The sequence below is a fragment of the Myxocyprinus asiaticus genome, chromosome 33 (assembly GCF_019703515.2).
Source record: "Myxocyprinus asiaticus isolate MX2 ecotype Aquarium Trade chromosome 33, UBuf_Myxa_2, whole genome shotgun sequence".
Classification (NCBI taxonomy): Eukaryota; Metazoa; Chordata; class Actinopteri; order Cypriniformes; family Catostomidae; genus Myxocyprinus; species Myxocyprinus asiaticus.
In genome coordinates this window covers 14,190,165-14,204,974 of record NC_059376.1, presented here as the reverse complement: position 1 = coordinate 14,204,974, position 14,810 = coordinate 14,190,165, and the positions used below count along the sequence as shown (strand labels likewise).

The 14,810-nt window shown below is 39.1% G+C and overlaps 1 protein-coding gene across 1 annotated transcript; it reads left to right on the top strand.

Moving 5' to 3' along the window:
* Positions 1 to 13,066: 13,066 nt before the first annotated feature.
* Positions 13,067 to 13,999, top strand: or90j1 (odorant receptor, family 90, subfamily J, member 1). The gene has a single exon (XM_051669941.1). The coding sequence runs from the start codon at positions 13,067 to 13,069 to the stop codon at positions 13,997 to 13,999; it is 933 nt and encodes a 310-aa protein (XP_051525901.1).
* The last annotated feature ends 811 nt before the right edge of the window (positions 14,000 to 14,810 follow it).

The following is a 14,810-nucleotide window of genomic DNA, read 5'->3' as shown; positions in this document are numbered from 1 at the left end:
AACAAAACGTCCATGTATCATCAAGTAATGTTAACCATAGACCTTATTTTACTCATAAATACAAAACTCCCTGTAGCAAAACTTCACACAGGGAAGGAAGGAGGACACAGGGAACCGGGTTTCTTCAGTCTCAGTTAAGGCTTTTTAACTGTCAACTCTTCTGAGCTTATAGCTTCACAATAGCTCAATAGCTTCACAATAACTCATTAGCTTCACATTAACTCTTTAGCTTCACATTAACACATCAACTACTCAGCGGGACTCTAGATCTCTGGCTCTCTCTCCCCTTCTTGTCGGTGGCGTGGTCCTTTTATACCACTCTCCCCAAGCTCACTACAACTAGAAACAGGTGTTAATCATAATCTGGCTCAGGTGTATGCACCCTTACCACTTTCTCTCTCTCCGGGTGGACGCTCGACCATGCCCCCGCTGCCACATATCCCCACTGTCAGACTCAGGCCTGGGAGACATCCGACCTGTCTACCACTCCCCCCCATTTCTGGAAAGGAAGTCGGCAACAGCCATCTGCACTCCCGGTCTGTGGACCACCTTGAACTTAAACGGCTGAAGAGCCAGATACCAATGGGTGATCCACGCGTTGGTATCCTTCATGCGGTGGAGCCATTGGAGCGGGCCGTGGTCTGAACAGAGAGTGAAGGCCTACCCCAGCAGGTAGTACCGGAGAGTGAGGACCGTCCAATTGATGGCAAGACACTCCTTTTCAACGGTGCTGAACGTTGTCTCCCTCAGCGAGAGCTTGCGACTAATGTACAGCACTGGGCGCTCCTCCCCCTCCACAACCAGCGAGAGTACGGCCCCCAGCCCCCTGTCTGAAGCATCCATCTGTAAGACAAAAGGGAGAGAGAAATCGGATGAATGTAAAAGTGGGCCCCCCACAAAGTGTGTCTTTCACTTGTGTAAATGCCTGTTGACACTGCTCTGTCCACTGGACAGGGTCTGGAGCTCCATTTTTAGCGAGATCAGTCAGCGGGCTGGTGACACCCGAATAAGTAGGTACAAATCTCCTATAATAACCAGCCAGCCCCAGGAAATGTATCACCCCCTTTTTGGTCTTGGGCCTCAGGCAGGTCGCAATCAAAGCGGTCTTGTCAATTTGGGGACACACCTGCACGTGGCCCAAGTGGAACCCCAGATACCATTACTCCACCCGTCCAATTGCCCACTTCTTGGGGTTTGCTGTGAGTCACGCTCGTCGCAGCGATCTCAGAACCACCCTCAGATGCTGCATGTGTCGCTGCCAATCATTGCTGTAAATGATGATGTCATCTAAATAGGCAGCGGCGCAAGCTACGCTGAAACGTAGCTGGGGCCCCAAACAAACCGAACGGAAGCGTCACAAATTGGTGTAATCCAAACAGTGTGGAGAAGGCTGTTTTTTCACGAGAAATTGGTGCCAAGGGGATCTGCCAATAGCCCTTTGTTAAATCCAATGTAGACCCACAACAATAATAAATAAATAAATTAATTAATAAATTAAAAAAATAAAATAAATAAAACAATCACACACATAAAACCCCTACACCTCTCTCTCCACTGTTCCTCCCCGAGAGCCATCCAAAAAAGACAGATATCTGCCCCACTTCTTTACAAACATGTCCAGACTCCCCAGTCTTCTGGATACCCCCTCCTCAAGAGCTGCCACTCTGGCCATCTCTGAACACCACTCCTGAAACGGGGGCGCTCCAGCTGGCTTCCAACTCCTCAAAGTGATCTGTCTGGTGATCATAACACTAGTTAGGACCCAGTTTTTCATGTGCTTACTCTCCAAATTAATGACTGCCCCATCTCCTAAGATACAGAGTCTGGGGCAAAATAAAATTTGAGAGGCTAAAACCTCGCACATAAAACTCTGAATCCTCATCCAAAATTCTTGCATCTTAACACATCCCCAAAAGACATGGGTTGTGTCTCCATCTTCTGACTGACATTGCCAGCAGGTGGGTGTGTCTTTAAGACCAAGCCTATGCAATCTAGAGGGGGTCCAATAGATTCTATGTAAAATCTTAAATTGCATGAAGCGAACCCTTGCGTCTCTGGATGCAGATTTGACATTTTTTAGAATCCTAGCCCACTCTCCCTCCTCCAATACCAAATTTAGATCTTTCTCCCATAATCTCTTAAGAGAAGTTGAAGTTCCATCTCCCAGACTCTGAATTAGCAGGGAGTAACACACCGATGCCTCATGACCTTTTCCAAAAGCAGTAATCACCACTCCCAGAGTATCTGCCGCTTTAGGAGGGTGTAAACCACTCCCAAAAAAGTACAGAGCAGGTGGCGCAGCTGTAAATACTTATAGAACTGAGATCTAGGAATCCCAAAAAGTTTAACCATATTTTGAAAGGATCTCAACACTCCATTCTCATATAGGTCACCGAGTGTAGTAACCCCCCTCCCAATCCACTCTGACCAGCAAAAAGGGGACTTGTTGATGCATAGTTTGGGGTTCAGCCATATGCTCAAGGCAACATTTAAAAAAATGTCAGAATTAAACAGTCTGGACACTTTTGTGCATACCGAGTTCAAGTGTGATAACGAGATGTAACTTAGCTTCTCCAATTAATTTGATAGAAAGGCTCTGCAGTGGCAAAATAGGGGCAAGAACTTCCTGTTCTATACAGAACCAGTGAGGGGCTCTCTGAGGTGGAAGTGACCAATGAGCCAAATGTCTGAGACCGAATGCAAAATAATAAAACAAAATCTTGGGTAGGCCTAGCCCACCTTTGTCAATCGGCTTATGTAACTTATTGAAATGTAATTTGGGACGCTTACCATTCCAAATGAAGGACTTCACTATGCTATCAAATTGCTTGAAATAAGAGAGGGGGACATCTACAGGGAGAGACTGCAGTAAGTAAATTAATTTTGGAATACAATTCATTTTAATAACATTAACCTTCCCAATCATAGATAAATGTAAAGAAGCCCACCTGCCCACATTGCTCGAAAACCGTTTTATTAAGGGGTCAAAATTAATTTGCTGGAAATAAAATACCCAAATACTTAATGCCCTGTTTGCACCCGGCTGGAAAGCCGTTTCTGGGCAGTACGCTGTCAGAGCCAAAGCTTCGGATTTAGACCAATTTACTCTACAGGTGCATCTCAATAAATTAGAATGTCGTGGAAAAGTTCATTTATTTCAGTAATTCAACTCAAATTGTGAAACTCGTGTATTAAATAAATTCAGTGCACACAGACTGAAGTAGTTTAAGTCTTTGGTTCTTTTAATTGTGATGATTTTGGCTCACATTTAACAAAAACCCACCAATTCACTATCTCAAAAAATTAGAATATGGTGACATGCCAATCAGCTAATCAACTCAAAACACCTGCAAAGGTTTCCTGAGCCTTCAAAATGGTCTCTCAGTTTGGTTCACTAGGCTACACAATCATGGGGAAGACTGCTGATCTGACAGTTGTCCAGAAGACAATCATTGACACCCTTCACAAGGAGGGTAAGCCACAAACATTCATTGCCAAAGAAGCTGGCTGTTCACAGAGTGCTGTATCCAAGCATGTTAACAGAAAGTTGAGTGGAAGGAAAAAGTGTGGAAGAAAAAGATGCACAACCAACCGAGAGAACCGTAGCCTTATGATTGTCAAGCAAAATCGATTCAAGAATTTGGGTGAACTTCACAAGGAATGGACTGAGGCTGCGGTCAAGGCATCAACCACACACAGACATGTCAAGGAATTTGGCTACAGTTGTCGTATTCCTCTTGTTAAGCCACTCCTGAACCACAGACAACGTCAGAGGCGTCTTACCTGGGCTAAGGAGAAGAAGAACTGGACTGTTGCCCAGTGGTCCAAAGTCCTCTTTTCAGATGAGAGCAAGTTTTGTATTTCATTTGGAAACCAAGGTCCTAGAGTCTAGAGGAAGGGTGGAGAAGCTCATAGCCCAAGTTGCTTGAAGTCCAGTGTTAAGTTTCCACAGTCTGTGATGATTTGGGGTGCAATGTCATCTGCTGGTGTTGGTCCATTGTGTTTTTTGAAAACCAAAGTCACTGCACCCGTTTACCAAGAACTTTTGGAGCACTTCATGCTTCCTTCTGCTGACCAGCTTTTTAAAGATGCTGATTTCATTTTCCAGCAGGATTTGGCACCTGCCCACACTGCCAAAAGCACCAAAAGTTGGTTAAATGACCATGGTGTTGGTGTGCTTGACTGGCCATCAAACTCACCAGACCTGAACCCCATAGAGAATCTGTGGGGTATTGTCAAGAGGAAAATGAGAAACAAGAGATCAAAAAATGCAGATGAGCTGAAGGCCACTGTCAAAGAAACCTGGGCTTCCATACCACCTCAGCAGTGCCACAAACTGATCACCTCCATGCCACGCCGAATTGAGGCAGTAATTAAAGCAAAAGGAGCCCCTACCAAGTATTGAGTACATATACAGTAAATGAACATACTTTCCAGAAGGCCAACAATTCACTAAAAATGTTTTTTTTATTGGTCTTATGATGTATTCTAATTTTTTGAGATAGTGAATTGGTGGGTTTTTGTTAAATGTGAGCCAAAATCATCACAATTAAAAGAACCAAAGACTTAAACTACTTCAGTCTGTGTGCACTGAATTTATTTAATACACGAGTTTCACAATTTGAGTTGAATTACTGAAATAAATGAACTTTTCCACGACATTCTAATTTATTGAGATGCACCTGTATATCCTGAAAACTTAGAAAAGGAATTAATAATTCTGTGGAGGCAAGGCATAGATCTACTGGGGTCAGAGACAAATAATAAATATCATCTGCGTAATGTAAGAGTTTATGCGCCATACCTCCCGCCACCACCCCTGGAAAATCATCCTCCTTTCTTATCGTGGTTGCTAATGGTTCCAGGGCAAGACAGAACAATAATGGGGAAAGAGGGCAACCCTGCCGGGTGCCCCTATCCAGAGTAAAATAATCTGAAATTAGTCCATTTGTTTGTACCGCCACTAATGGGTGCCTATAAAGTAACTTAATCCATCCAATAAACGTACTCCCGAACCCATATATTTCCAAAACCTTAAAAAGATAATCCCATTCTACCATACCAAATGCCTTTTCGGCGTCAAGTGAGATGGCAGCGACCGGAGATTGTTCATTCGCTACTGACCACATGATATTGATGAAACGCCTAATATTATCAGAAGAGCTGCGGCCTCGAATAAACCCCACCTGATCTATATGTATAAGAGATGTCATAACTATACTTAATCGATTAGCCAGAATTTTTGACAACATTTTTACATCTAACTGGATCAGGGAAATTGGATGGTAACTTTTACAGTCACTTGGATCTTTGTCCTTTTTAAGAATCAGACTGATCCGGGGTTGTGTCATGGTTGGAAGAAGCTTTCCATTCTTTAATGATTCAGTATAAACTTCTAACAAAAGTGGAGCCAGTTCTGTAGCATAAGATTTGAAAAACTCAGCAGCAAAGCTTTCAGGCCCCGGAGCCTTGCCTGTAGGTAAGGCCTTAATAACCTCGCCAAGCTCCTCCAAGGTTATCTCAGAATCAAGAGAATTTTTTTGCTCAGTCATCAGTTTAGGGAGTTCTAATGGTTCCACAAAGTTTCTAATATCTGCATCAGTAGACGAAGACATGGAACTATAGAAATCAAAGTAGAATTCTTTAAAAGCATTATTAATATCAGTGGCCGAGGTAAATATTTCACCACCAGCAGATTTCACTGAGGGATATGGTAGAAAAAGACTCTCTCTGCTTTATATATCTAGCCAAAAGTTTTCCTGCTTTGTTCCCCGATTCAAAGTATGACTGTCTTGCCCTGAATAGCCAAAACTCCACTTTCTGCGGCAAAATAGTATTATATCTGTATTTCAGTCGAGTCAATTCTCTGAGGCCATCAGCTGACATACAACGCTTCAGCTCTGCCTCTGCACTTTTAATATTTCCTTCCAACTCCACAAGTTCTCGTGCTTTGGATTTTTTGGTGAATGAGGCATACTGTATGATCCGACCCCTAAGAACCGCCTTAAGTGCCTCCCAAGTCACGCCCACAGAGGATACTGAGGACCAGTTGGTCTCCATATAAACACTGATTTCAGTCTTTAACATTTGTTGGAATTCAGGATTTTGCAAAAGGGACACATTAAGGCGCCAACTATATGATTTCTTTTTCTCTATATGTGGCAACACCTCTAAACTCACCAGGGCACGATCTGAGATTAAGATATTTCCAATTGAGCAATCAACAACAGATGAAATGAGGGATTTGGATATAAAAAAAAAGAAAATCTATTCAAGAATAAATCTTATGGACTGATGAAAAAAATGTATAGTCTCTACCAGATGGGTTCAAAAGTCTCCAAATATCTGTAAGACCAAGATTTTTACACATCCTGTGAAGCATCAGTGTTGCTCTAGGGGGTTTACACACTTTTGCTTCACTATGATCAAGCACTGAGTCCATCAAAAGATTAAAGTCTCCTCCCAATATTATACCATGAGGGGTGCCAACAGTTTGCAACATCTCTTCAAGATCTATAAAAAAGCCCTGATCATCAGCATTAGGCGCATAAATATTAGCCAAAATCAACCCACTCACATGAAAACATCCAATGGTTTACTCGCCCATTGATTCAATAAAAGACATTGCCTGATTGGGACATGTAAATACTTTGCGACAATCCTTCATTTCTATTCTCAGTTTGGCCAGGAACATCAGAGCAAAAGTGATCTTTTGCTGATGTAAGAGTTTCTTGCATTCCCTGAACCGATTGCGTTTCTCTCTTGTCGAACTCGCAAAGTCCGGGAACAAGAAAATCTTATGATTCCTCCAAGAAAGCTTCCCTTTGATCCTCGCCTGGCGCAACACGAGATCTTTATCGGATGACCTCAGAAATTTGGCCAGAATCCCTCAGCAGATCTCCGAGCAGGGACTCTGTGAGCTCGCTCGATTTCCAGTTTGTGGCCTGTTATGTCAAGCAGACTCGGGAAGAGCTCATCTAGGAATTTCACCATATCTCTGCCCTCCTCATGCTCAGGAATTCCAACAATTCTGACGTTATTCCTGTGGCTTCTATTCTCAAGATCTTCAAGCTTTTCAAGAATATGTTCCAGATCAACTTTGGTCATAGGCGGATTAGCAGTTAATTCCCTCTCCGAAGACTCCAAATAATCGATTCGTTTCTCAGCATCTGATACTCTTGTAACTAACTCAGAGAATTTTATTTCCATCAGCGTAATCGATCGACGTATTACAGCGAGATCCTTCAAGTCAGCAAGAATCTTCGTCAGCATCACCAATATGTTGGACAACTGACGCTGGATCTCTTCTCCTGCCACGCCATCCAAATCAAGTCCCCGGTCTGTAGGCCTGTCGGGGCTTTCATCCTGAACACGTAAGTGTCTTTTAATGTCTCCAGAGCCCGAGGATTTTGACTTTTTGGCCATGTTTTACCTCAAAGAGCAAATGTGTAACTGGGTGTATCGAATTTCACCAAATTATAACATGAAAATAATAAAAAATTTAGCAAAGTGCGCAGAGCTCATCACTCACACGTCTGCTTCTTGCATGGCGTCACGTGACCTCTCGTATTAAGGTTGTCTCAATTGCTTCTGTCTTTTCATGTAATCCCATACTGACTCAATGATGTTGAGATCTGGGCCATGCCATCTGCTGCAGGACTCCTTGTTCTACTTCTATTCAATTCTATTTACAAAAGGAATGTTTGGAAATCTAAAATGTATACTTCCTACTGACACACTAAAGCAGAAGATATAAACAATTGTTTTTGTGAAAAATCTGACCTTTGCACAGTAGCCTACAGTATATTTCACCACATATGGGTGGCTATTTTAAACATGTGATGTTTGAAAAGATGTTCTTTAACTATTATCAACATCTAGCAAATAAGTTTGTTATCAGGTTATGAGTCTGAATTATGGTTATGATAATGAGTTATGGTTATGATTAGTTTGGTTATACCGTAATTTAATCTATTTGTCAGTAATGTGATTTTTTTTTCTTTTAGGATTTGAATTAATTCCATAATAATTCAAATTAATTACTAATTACTAAACATTTAAACAGACAGAAATAGTAGTAGTAGTAATGTATTTTTTTAAATAAGTTGAATATGATGTACAATAACATCATTTAGAGATTATATATCAGTCAGAGAAAAAGCTGCTTTATTCTACATATGGTGGTGGGTGCATATTCATGAGTGATGCCATGTTGAGATCAGCCGAATATTACTCACTTTATAGTATTTATAATGTCTTGTAAGTGGACACTTTTTTAAATATATGTGCAGTATATTAATCATTGCTGACTGTGAATAGTGCATTTTTACAATGGCATTAGTAACTGAGAATAAAACCGTGAATATTACTGAGGGCACATTTAATTAAAAAAACAAGGCACACATGGCTAGAGTATCAACATTTTTTTCATTTTTTACCAAAAACACTAAAACACAAGAACTAGAGCTGTCAATAATACTTACATACAAAAGCAAAGTGTATCCAATATCATATGTACTGTATAATGGCACCATATACAGTAGAAGAAAGGTATAACATTATTAAATCTTTATATATTTCTTTATTTTTATGGACAGAACTATGAGATACTTTAAGGCATTCTTTTAAAATATATTATACATCTGCATCAAAGAATGTTAAAGACAGGTGTGGTTGACATGTAGAAAACATAAAGGTTAGTTGCATGTAGAGAAAGAGAGGCTACATTTTGTTTTAATTATTAATTCAAATGTCAAAGCATGGTGTAGTCATTGTGTTTACAAATCATTTTTACAGTAGAGTTAATTTTTTAATTACAGTATATTTTATAGTTAATAGTGTGTATCAACTATTGCATATTTTTTGTGACATGTTGTCTAAATAATATTGTTAGTTGGGTTTCTGTTTTGTCGGAGGCCTATGTCAGCCATTAATTCTGGCAGAGGAAAAAAATGGCCTGAAATTAATTGTACAGAGATCACAATTTGAGAAATTTGTTTATGAGGATATTGCTAAAATAAATGCCTGATCCTGAGAAAAGTGTTCCAGATATAGAGGAGAGGACAGCTTTTACAGTTCTCTGATCAATCAGGCAGGGTGCTCTTAATGTGGTATGACCCTGGGCAGGCCTAGAAGCTTTGATGCCTCATCGCAAACAATCTGTACCCACTGCAGTTGGCCTATACTCCAACCTTTACTCCAGTTGAATTACTCCCACATGGTCGAAGCTTGCACGACACTGTCATTTATAATCAATAAGAATACATTCTTTTTAATGCAAGGGAGTGAAAGATGAAACATTCATCCGAGGTGCATCGTGACCTGGGAATTTTCTGAGCCATCTGTAATCAGATAATCTTTCAAGGTGTTCCCCTCAGAATGTGGTAATCCCAGGCATATTCATTAGGTTTTATAAACAGCCTTGACCTTCACTGAAAGCTCTAAAGGGAGCTGGTTCCACTAGGACAATGTTAGCGATAATTACTGGAGAAGAGTTTGTCACACACTGCCCAAAGGAACTGATGAAATGTCAGAACAACCTGATTTTTCCACCGAGATCTCTGAGCAGACAGACCAACCCGTACTCAAACAATTATCAGTCACTCACACAGCTACTTACAACCCCAGGAAACATAAGGGAAAACCTTCTGAAATATATGTCAACACTTCAATTACTGTGACATATTTTATATTTATTGAAATGCAGAGGTGTATAGTAACAAAGTGCAAATCCTTCGTTACTGTACTTAAGTGCAGTTTTTTAATATTTGTACTTTACTTGAGTATAAATATTTCTTTGGACTTTTACTTTCACTTCGCTACATTTTGAAAAGAAAATTGATACTTTTACTCCTCTAAATTTCTCCAGATTCTTTCGTTACTTTTGCGACTGCAAAAGAATAACCGCTGTACATGCAAAATGGATGCAGATCGGTGATAGTGATGTGTGATTCGCTGAAAGAATAATTTGAGTCGAATCTTTTAAATTTGATTCCTTTCAAATGAACAAAAAAATTCAAAAAGCAGTCTGAATGATTCATTTTGTGAATCATGAATCTGAATCAAAATCACCAGCGAAGCGCACGCCAGATTATGTGTTCCATCCTCTGTCTCCACTTTTAGTTTTTTTTTAACAAATTAATTTGATAAGTTTAGGCTTAAACATTATGAAAGCTGTTAAATAATGAAGTTATGTGCAATCAGTCTCCCGCCTTTCCAGGAGACCTGTTCATATAAGTCAATCACATGCGTTTACATTTTACATTTAAACAATGTATGATGTGTATGAGTAATTACTGTACCAGTGCTCATGAAAATGTCCAACAATGGTTATTTTTATATTTTGTGAAGATGTGAATTGTCTTTGTTTAAGCAAAACTACTTTTTTGGTGGTTGCTAAAGTGTTATATTTGCTTTGTAGCACATTTATGCTACAATATGTGGTAACTAGGGCTTTCTGGATGGTTGCTAGGGCATTCTATGCAGTTGTCAAAGTGATCTCTTCTGTGTGTTTTGGTGCATTGCTACAGTATGTGGGTGCCAGGTTGTTACTACGCTGTTGCTAAGTTGTTTTCTGTGTTTTTTGCACATTGCTCTGCAGTTGACAGGGTGTTCTAGGTGGTTGTCAGGTTGTTGCTATGCTGTTTGTAATTTGTTTTAATTGTGTTTCAGCACATTGCTATGCAGTTGCCAGAGTGTTCTGGGTGGTTGCTTATTGGCCCAAATGAAAAGAGCCCACCCCCACAAGTCTCTGTTCTGGTCACTAATATGACTCAACTCCCTCCTTCAGTGTTCCAATTTTTATGGACTGTGGTGTTAATTTACACTCATCCCATAAATATGATCATTCTGATGTGACTTGACTGTACCATTATAAGGATAATTTGTTTAAAAATGACAATTCTCTCATAATTTTCTCACCCTCATTCGATCCAAGATGTGTATTACTTTAATTTTTTTCTGCAGAACACAAACAAAAAAAAAAGATTTTCAGAAGAATATTGCTGTTATGTAAGTCAATTCAATATAAGTGAACGGTGGCCAGACTCTGAAGCTCCAGAAATCACATAAATGCAGCATAATTATAATCCATAACACTCCAGTGGTCTTCTGAATGGATCCAATTGGTTTTGGGTGAGAATAGACCAAAATATAACTCCTTTTCGACTATAAACCTTGACATTACCAGTCTCCTTGGCAATCAGGTTTTCAAGCTCGATTACACTTCCTGTAGCGCCATCTAGGGCACTGCACATGCGTCAAGCACTAGAAAGTGAAATCAAGCTTGAAATCATGATAGTGCCTAGAGATTGCAATGGCAAGTTAATTTTACTTAAGTCATTTTCTCATGAGCTACTTTAACTTTTACAATTTCCATGAAGGGACCTTTACTTTTACTCAAGTATGACAAATGGATATTTTATACAGCACTGTTAAATTACTGAAAATCTACTATTGCTTTATAATTATATTTACAGTAATATGGTATAGTCTGGTGGAGGTAAATACTTTTGCACTTATGAAAAGTCTTTCATTTTTATATAAATCAATGTTCTTGAATAAAAGCAATTATTCTATAATAAATGTGTTAAAATATTTTGTGTCATTAAGGGGAGAAATAATATTGCAATCAATTAAAATTACAGTAGGTGTGATGACAGCAAGTCAGACAGACAGAAAGACAGATAGACAGACAGATAGACAGACAGACAGACAGATGATAGATAGATAGATAGGTAGATAGATAGATAGATAGATAGATAGATAGATAGATAGATAGATAGATAGCTAGATAGATAGATAGATAGATAGATAGATAGATAGATAGCTTTTTTCAAACATTTTTATGTTGCAGCCTTATGATAAAATGCTTTAAATAATTAATTTTTTCACATCAATCTACACTCCATACCCCAGAATGACAAAGCAAAAACTCGATTTTTGATAACTTTGCAAATGTATTAAAAAGAAATAACTGAAATATCACATTGACATAAGTATTCAGACCCTTTGCTATGACACTTGAAATTTAGCTCAGATAAATCCCATTTCTTTGGATCATCTTTGAGATGTTTCTACACTTTGATTGGAGTCCACCTGTGGCCAAAGGTGCTTCAGCTAAGTACTGAGTTAAGGGTCTGAATACTTATGTCAATGTGATATTTCAGTTTTTTCTTTTTAATAAATTTACAAAGTTATCAAAAATCTGTTTTTTTCTTTGACATTATGGGGTATGGAGTTTAGACTGATGTGAAAAAAAATTATAATTTAAAGCATTTTAGCATAAGGCTGCAACATAACAAAATGTGAAAGAAAATGAAGGGGTCTGAATAATTTCTGTATGCACTGTAGATAGATAGATAGATAGATAGATAGATAGATAGATAGAAAAGACTGAAATAAAATGCAGAAAGATAGACAGATAGACATGTAGGTCTGTCGGTCGGTGAGGTACTATGACAGAATTTTCATTTTGGGGTGAACTATTCCTTTAAATATAACAAAGCCCTTTATTTAAAAAACTGCATTAGTGTTGCAATATCTAACAATAGGCTTCTCGAGTTCATATCTCACTACACAAGAGATATATGCTAGTTTGTTTTTTGTTTTTTACTTTTTAATCCTCAGTAGGTGAACCCCTGTAAAGGTTAATACACATAAGATTCATTTGTTTTTCAGTGGTTGTACTGAGAAAAACCTCCTTGTTTACTTTAGGGACTCAGTATTGATATTATAGCAAGACTCATGAGAATATTGCAACCCCTGAATAGCATATCTGATAGCAGCAATAATATAAAGAGCAGGGCATACTTAAAGTGCATCTAGGCAATAGACAGATAGAGAGGTACCAGAAAAACAAATGTTTTCTATCTTTGATGTGCATATTTAAACTGAATAGTCAGCTCAGACTAGTCCTTTTGGATTCCTTGATAGCACCATGACATGATCAACTGTACACTGTGCAAGACTTTCTTATTGTTTTGAATTGTTATCCCATTTAAAAGCTACTGGTATTTAATATTTATGCAACAGAACATAGTTTAAAATATTTATTTAAGATCACGAAATGAACAGTTCAGAACTGAATAAACGCAAAGATTTTTTAGAGGAGGCCATCTTCAAAAACTTCACTGTGGTTTTATTTGGTGTCGTTATCAATTTTATCAATAGCTTGCTGCTGTATACATGCTTCAAGAATCCTGTCTTCACCCAGGAGCCGCGCTATATCCTCTACATGCAACTGATCATAAATGACATTATTACGCTGTCTGTGTGTGTCGTTTTGTTCATTTTTAGCTACACAATAACCATGGGATTGAATGTTGCTTTCTGCTGCATCCTTATCCTCATTGCCAGCACCGTCTACAAGAACACACCACTTAACCTGGCCGGCATGGCTATTGAACGCTTTGTGGCCATCTGCTACCCTCTGCATCACGCACGAATATGCACCGTCAAACACACCAAACTCCTGATCGGCATCATCTGGCTGTTGGGAGCACTTCCTGTCATGGTGGACCTGTTTGTGGTCTTGGCTCTCAGTCCTTCCACGTTCTTCACTTCTAGCCGTATGTGCTACACCCAAAATGTGTTCAGTTTTGAGTACAACATTGTAAGCAACGCTGCCTTTAACATCGGCTACATGTGCTCAGTCTGGGTGCTGCTCTTTTACACTTACTTCAAAGTGCTTTTCTCTGCTAAAGCAGCTGCTTCAGAACCAGCGCAGGCAAAAAAGGTCAGGAGAACCATCTTGCTGCATGGTGTACAGTTACTGCTCTGTACACTGTCCTTAATCACACCGGTCATAGACCAGGCCTTAACGGTTCTCTTTCCCTACTACCGGTCTGTAATCTATTTCTGTACCTTTATTCTCACAAGTATTCTACCTCGCCTGCTGAGTCCACTCATATATGGTCTGAGGGATCAGAAGTTTAAGAAATACATGAAGAATTCTATGATGTGTGGCTCTGTGAAGAGAGCAGTTGACCTAAATGATTAACATATTGTTCTTTTATGGCAAATATGTATGTTCAAGCTGTGGAAAGTAAATACATTATTGAGCATTCTGTAAATTTTGCTTGCTTCAGCACAGACACAGAGGAGCTTGTTGAGTAATGTTTAAGGTAATTTTCAATGCATTCTGCACATTAAATTGTATGTGAGCAGACTATCAAACCTTCCTTTGTGTAAGCAAAACTACTTTTCCAAATCAATACTCCTATAGACCTTATTCACGCTAGTGTCATCTTGATTTTTTTTTTCTATTAACATTTTTTATTGATTCCTATATTAACACATACAGGCAAGAACATATACAAACAGAATCAATACTTAACCCCCTCTATTACTACCACCCCCCCCCCCAATCCTACCCAAAACAACATCCCAGTGGTCCCACATAATTATAGACACACAAAAACAAATATTACAAAATAAAATAATTAATAAAATATGATTATTCACACACATAGCCTCTACATCTCTCTCTCCACTGTCCCCCCCAAAATTCCAAATATTTACCCCATTTTCCCATAAACAAGTACAAATTACCCAATCCTCTAGATACCCCTTCTTTAAACGCTGCCACCCTCCCCATCTCTGTACACCACTCTAGAAATGATGGCGCTACGTCGGACTTCCAACCCCTTAGAATGACTTGTCTGCCAATCATAACACTTGTTAAAACCCAATTTTTTATAAATTTGTCCCCCAAATTTATGACAGCTCTGTCACCCAAAATACAAAGTCTGGGGCAAAGCAAAACTTGAGTGCCCAAAACGTCAAACAAATAGCTCTGCACCTTCATCCAA